Genomic DNA, 6668 nt, shown 5'->3' on the forward strand with positions numbered 1-6668 from the left:
TAATGATTTTATCCCTGTTAATTGTTTTGTCCTCGTAGGTTGTTGTGGTTTCCAGAAGACGGACATTCTTTGTCCAGAGTGGACACACAGGCCGACTGCTTCCTCAACACAGTGCTGTGGTTATACCAGCATCTCTGAACACGCACCTAAACTGTGATCAAAGCTTTGCTTTGCAGAAGGGACTTCACATTTTCCTTAAAGAGCATAAAGTAGCTTCTTAACCAAGCAACTGACAAACTTTAACACACCCCAACACCCCCTTTTTTTTTTTTTAAGGACAGAGACACATTCTGTATGTTACAATGCACCTAGATTTGTAAAACATTTGTTAAATCCATGCATGTGATAATTCATACAGCCTGTTGATGTAGTGATTTTTTTCATGTTTGATAACTTGGTAACATGTATAAAGTATCAGAATTACTTACTGTCATGTATATTTACTGTTATTTTTCTACAGTAAAAAAACCTTCAGCCAGAATCAACCAACTATTTTCATATTTGGGAAATGTAATTTGCACAATATCCAGCAGATGGCACTCTCTGTCCTTTGTGAGAACACAGATCCTTTGAAAGTTCACTAGTGATCAAATCAGCTTTATGGTAACGGAGCATGAAGTAATTTCTCACTAAAGAGATGCATCGTTTAGATAAACTGCACAAAAAACGAAGACCCCTTGACTCGTACATGTCTGACCTTTCTGATGGCCGCTCACTCCGAGCTGTCGAAAATGCGACTTGCAGATCAAAAAGCATCAAACAGACGCTCAGTTGTGTTACGTGTAACGTGTAGACATATTTTCAAAATGTGACACTGAAGCCTTCTAACCACACAAACCCTCTAGTGAGTTGAAAGCCACCTGAAACCTAATCTGGAGCCTTTAGTTGAGGCTCTTGACCACCTTCCTCACACAGCTGCTTAAACAAACAGCCTACTGTAATGTTGACCTTTAGGACAACTTAGCAAAGCAATCTGTTTCTCTCTCTTCATTTCTGTTGGTGATCAATTCTTGAAAAAGACTTCGATTGTGCTTGTCAAGTATTTAGACATATGTTTCTAAAAAATTGGCACTGTGCAGGTCTTTCCCCCATTTGTGGATTTCTTGTCTTTCATGGACTATGTGCACATTGTGGGATGAAAACAACAGATTTGAATTCTTTCACTCCGCAACCCAATAACGCAATGTTTTCACAGACATAAAAAAAAAAAAGAACAAAATGTGAAGACATCGGAGACAAGGGACAAGGATAAGAAGCACACTGAGACAATTGTGAAGCAAAACAGAGCCTCTGTTTGTGAGAACTTTGGGGGCCTTGTTGAGACTCGATAGTGGCCTTGAAATTTAAAGTCCCACCACTTTCATTTACCAGACACCACAAGTGGGCATTTCTACACTTGATACGAATAAAATTCACAAATGCAGATGCTGAAAGATTAAGTGACCAAGATGAGACACTGAGGTGGCTGATATCTTCCAGAGGTCCCTCCCCCCCTCGAGCGGTCCCAGACGCGGCGGCGGTGTTAATTGTCCTGTCCACCAGCACTTTGCTCTGTGGCCTTGACTGCAGCTGCCCAGTGGTGAAGTCACTGTAATGTGGGTTTTGGGTGAGGTCACCAATTTGGGAGATGAAGAGAGGGAAGGATGGAGATTGTGCTGATGAGGAAGTGACAGATAAAGAAAAGTGGAGTAGGACACAGGCGGCTGGGTGTGTGAGACAATAAACGAGCTGGATAATAGAAGTTCACAGCGTCCCTCTGTGGTATTCTGGTGTGTGGGCCGAGGCACAGAGATGAAGCATTGTTGAAAGCTGAAGACGGGAAAGACTCATGCTCACGCTTGGGTGTATGTAGGAGGCACGCAGACAAAGGGAGGAAAAAGTGCAAGTGTGTTTTCTGACGCTGCAGGACAAAGAGCCTTTTGGTGTTGGTTTGTTCTGGTGCTTCCCCTCTCCAGCTGACTGCTGAGAAAGATGCAGCGAAGTCAAACCCAGAATAGCAGAGGATGATGGAGGAGAGAACAGAAAGGGGACAGCAGGTCGGGCTGAGTCCTACACATATCCATAAAGAGAAATCAACTGGCTGTGCCGTCTATTGAAGCCCGGCACTACTCTCCAGCAGCCGCCAGTCTTTAATGCTACCAATCAGGTACAGCAGCTTAGTATTTAAAGGGCAACCGAGGAGCGTCTGACCTCTGGTAGAGCTGTGGAGCTGTATTCTGAACAGAAGGCAGAATTATCAAAATTATTATAATTATAAATTAATTATTATCTAAAAAAAATCTAAATCGCAGCCTGTTCGATATTTATTTTGAGTCAGAAGTAAATGTGTTTTGTCCAAGGTCTAAAACCCTCTGTAGAAAAGGTCTGGCTCTAATCCTTGACTGAACTTTACTCTTACGTTTGCTGTCGTGCAACAAGAAATGGGCGTTAAAGACCTTATTGAATTATGGGATTGAGAAAGTAACACGCTGTGCTGCTGGAATCCAGTGTACGTTTAAGTCCAAGGAGGTAAAACACGCACACCACGATGAGAAGTGGCTAAAAGTTTTCACGCTTCCAAAAATCTCCTGATTAATGACAACAACTACAAAAAGAAAGGATCTGCAAGGTGAATATATCAAATTCTCAACCATAGAGTTCAAACATCTGCATCCTTTTACACTTCCCCTCTTCTCATCCAGTCCTCTGAGCCATGACCTTCACATGTAGACACTGCTCGTGTGCCAAGGCGTGATGTGTTCATATGAGTCTGTGTGTTTTTTTTAAAAGAAGCAGCACACAAACTGATGACTGCCCCCGTGAATCAGTAAAGCTTCTCCTTTCTCGTTAACTTCTCACTTTGTCCCCTCAGTGTTAACCCTTCCTGCCCTTTGTCCTCGTCATTTTCTTTGTCTTCTGGTTTTTACCATGAAATGAAAGTACTTTGTGTGTGGACCGTGTGTCATTCACCGGCCTGTGAACACTTTAACAGAGGGGAAACCACATTTTATCATCTCTCTTTTGATTCAGCTTGTGACTGTTAAAGGTTGTTTGAACAGCGAGGGGCCCGTACAGGAACCGAGTGACGTTCTGCGATGCATGCGGTGACCTTTCACTTGTTTCTTTCTAATTTTAACCATTTTATCTCACATCCACTCCTTCAGTCCTTTAGTCTCTTTCTTTTTTGACAAACACAGGAAGGGAAATCTTTTCCTGCCACTGGCTTTGTTAAATGCTGGTAAATGAAAAGTGAATGGCGGCCTTGTGTCGGGGATTCATATGATTTTACAGCACAGCTGGTTGGGGCTGTGGTGGCTTTGTGCTCGTCTTCTGTAACAGGTGGAGCTATTGTCTGTGTAGCGAGAGAGGTGGTGTTTATTGGTTATGAAGATGTTGTAAAGGCTTTGTGGTCTGGTGTTGTGTTTGCTCTCAGGTTATGTAAAGGTGTGTGTTAGGTATTTGGTAATGTGAGGAGTCTCTGCAAAAGTCTGTTAAACAGCTAATATATTAAAAAGTATCATTTATATATTATAATGCTTTAGATAAACCATTGAAAGTCTAAAACAATCAGCAGATCACAAGAATCTTCTTTAGCTGTAGGAGCCGTCTCAACTCTTTCATCTCTCCTCCTCCCTACATTTGGCTCGCCTCCATCTTTCTTTTGTCACATTTATCTGTCTCTCTGTTCCCTTTCTACGTCCTAAGCTACTTCTGTACCAGAGCCATGCAGGATAATAAAAGGGGGGAGGGGCATTTCTTGGCTCTTATTTGCTGTTGAGGCTTTTAACTCTTATCCAGAGAGTAACTCGCTCCGAGACAGCTGTAAAACCTCTAGTGCTGGTGATAGGGTGATATCTCTCGACTGTACTGTTGCTTGGTGCTGTGGTTACTGTGATGATTCCAGTATAAATGACCTGTAGGTTAGAGAATTTGGTATAATTCTGTTTATTCTTTTACCTGAATTTACGATCTGGGTCAGAAAACTTCATGAGGGCTTTTAACTGGAGTGAATGATGAGATGGATGCATAATGAACAAACACTTACTATGGAGCAAAGTATGTATGTTGGCCTCTGCATCAAGAGCTTAATGTCAAAATACGATTCAGTTTAATACATTCAGTACGTCAAATTAAAATGTTATGCCTTTTACCTACTATCTGTAATGACTGTAAGGGCCTCGACCCACCAAGTCAACGATTTGGTTATATTTAATCAGACGCAGTCCCTGTTGGTGAGAGCTCTGTTTGACCTGCTGTTCGGCTTTGTCAGTGTATGAGACAGCAGTAAAGAAAGCCACCAAATGAGTCAGAAGGACACACTCATAAGGCTCATTTTACATCTTAATGTCATCTGAAAATTCTAAGAGGACAGTATTTTCCCAGAAAGACGGATATCTGGAATGAAGGAACTGAAATGGTCTGTGGTGAGCGAGAGCTGTGTGCACGAGTCCCCTGACTGTCAACTGGTGAAGTCCCAACCCTTTAGAAATCCTTTTTGTAGCAACACATTCAAATGAGGTTGATTTACCATCAGGGATTTGTATACTGGTTTTATTTTAAATAACTATGAATAACTGTATAATTCTTTGTAGCATCAGAAATGTTAATGTCTACAGTAAAAAACATGGCCGGGCGGCCGGATGCTGCTGTGATACGGGATACAGCCATTTTCCATCTCCACATCTCTTCAGTGTCTCAACATGCATTCAGCTTTTCTTAAACTCAACCCGCTCAGTTAAAACAGCTGAAAGCTCATAAACAAGTACTCACACACTCAAAGGTTATCCACTGCAGATGTCCTTTATTATAGAGGTTTACTTAATGCACTGTGCTGCCAGCTTTGAAAACCAAATAGTTTCTTTTTATCTCTAACTGAAAGAACCGTTCGTGAACCGTTGATTGCATTAATGGGTTGGAGGAATTATTTGAATAAATCACACTAATTATTGTTTTATTCCAATAACTGATGAACTATGACAGTAAAATTTATACCCAACTATCTGGATAGTGTGTCCGGTTCAATGTTACAGCATCAATATAAGGGCTCCTGTTGTAAACGCATCTTTACTCAAACCCTCTTCTCAATCAGTTCAGGTATTTTCTGTTGTGTTCTGATTTAACTCTTCTTCTGTCAGCAGGTAATGGCCTCACCAATGACCTTTCAACTAATGCACCTCTGCAAAGCATGCTGGGACTCACACCAGGTCAAGTTCTCCACATGAAAACACACAGGACTCTTTAGCCTTTGTGTGATAAATATCTAGAAAAAACAGAGCTATAAGTTTGTTTTGTACATTTTTATTAGTGTTTTTTGTTCAGTTCAGCTTTTTTGTGTCAGATTGTGTGTGTGTGTGTGTGTGTGTGTGTGTGTGTGTGTGTGTGTGTGGGGGGGGTTGTATTAATATTCTATGCAGCACCATTTTGTAATATGTGTGATGCATAATTCATTGATAAGAGATAGGATGCTCTTTCATTAGTCAAACCAATTGGGATGCCATCTTGGACACACCTATCATTACACTGCTCAGTGATTCACAGTGCGAGTGTGTGTGTGTGTATTATTGTCAGTGTGCCATTGTGAATACATGATGTATAAAATTTGATGCTGTGGATACTATAAGTAAAACATTTTAGTGCTGTTTGCTGCTGTGTTTGCGACTACACAGTACAGTATACATGTTTTTATATTGCCATTTTTAAATTGATAAACTTTTACAGACATCAAAACATCATTTATCATCATGTATTAATAACAGGAACAACTTAACAAATGCAAAGCCGTCTTTATTTTAAACATGCAGATACAGCAGATATTGTGCCTCTTTCTCCACTGAATTTCGTACATTTTCTTTCTCACCTCTACTGTAACACGACTTTTCTTTGGTCTGGCTGGAGATTAACATGCTATTGGCTGCTGAAGTCCATAACACGTTATCCATCAGTGGACTGTTTGCCCAAGGCTTCTGCTTCTTATAGGGTGGAGCTGAAAGGGAGACGACTGTATGAATGTGTGTCTCTCATGCAGTCTTATGTGCATTTACATGTTTTTCGTCTGTGTGTGTGTGTGTGTGTGTCTTCATTTTGGCTAGTGTGCTGCATGTTGGTTCATCCAGGGTGGGTTTCTTTCATAAATGCAAGATTATCTTGTCTCCCCCACTCTGCACTAAGAAAAACAAGCAGGAGCGGAGTCCCACTTAATGAAACACACACACACACACACACACACACACACACACACACACACACCACTATTGTTAATGGTATACGTGCCACATTTCTGGTCTCACTTTGTTTGACCTTTATTTAAAGTAGTGAGTATGAGTATGCACACATCTACTGTAACTGTGTGTGTGTGTGTGTGTCTGTGCTCATCCCTCTGTGCCCATGTTAAAATTCATCAGGCAGCATTCATGCAGCAGCAACAGCAGTGTTTATATACTGTCTGCTGTTCTTAAAGAGATGTGTGTATGTGTACGTTGCATAAATGCCCCACTTCATGTTTATTCATCAGCTGCTGAAGCTTCAGCGCAGTGTTTGCTGAACTCTTTGCACTTTGATCTCTGAATCACTCAAACAGCTGAGTCAGGGGAAAAAAAAAGTAACAGCGCGCGCGCACACACACACACACACACACACACACACACACACACACACACACACACACACACACACGCAGCTGAATACAGACA

The 6668-nt window shown here is 41.3% G+C and overlaps 1 protein-coding gene across 2 annotated transcripts in view; it reads left to right on the top strand.

Moving 5' to 3' along the window:
- The window catches only part of zgc:136971 (S9 family peptidase), a 7662-nt gene extending 7060 nt beyond the window's left edge, over window positions 1-602 (top strand). The window contains exon 22 of one of the 2 annotated variants that reach the window (XM_026369038.1): window positions 39-601. In XM_026369038.1, coding sequence (XP_026224823.1) covers window positions 39-138 — 100 coding nt within the window. In that variant the 3' untranslated portion in view covers window positions 139-601. Of the gene's footprint in view, window positions 1-38 lie in introns of both variants that reach the window. The other variant, XM_026369039.1, reaches the window with a different exon arrangement.
- The last annotated feature ends 6066 nt before the right edge of the window (window positions 603-6668 follow it).

The sequence above is a fragment of the Anabas testudineus genome, chromosome 7 (assembly GCF_900324465.2).
Source record: "Anabas testudineus chromosome 7, fAnaTes1.2, whole genome shotgun sequence".
Lineage (NCBI taxonomy): Eukaryota > Metazoa > Chordata > Actinopteri > Anabantiformes > Anabantidae > Anabas > Anabas testudineus.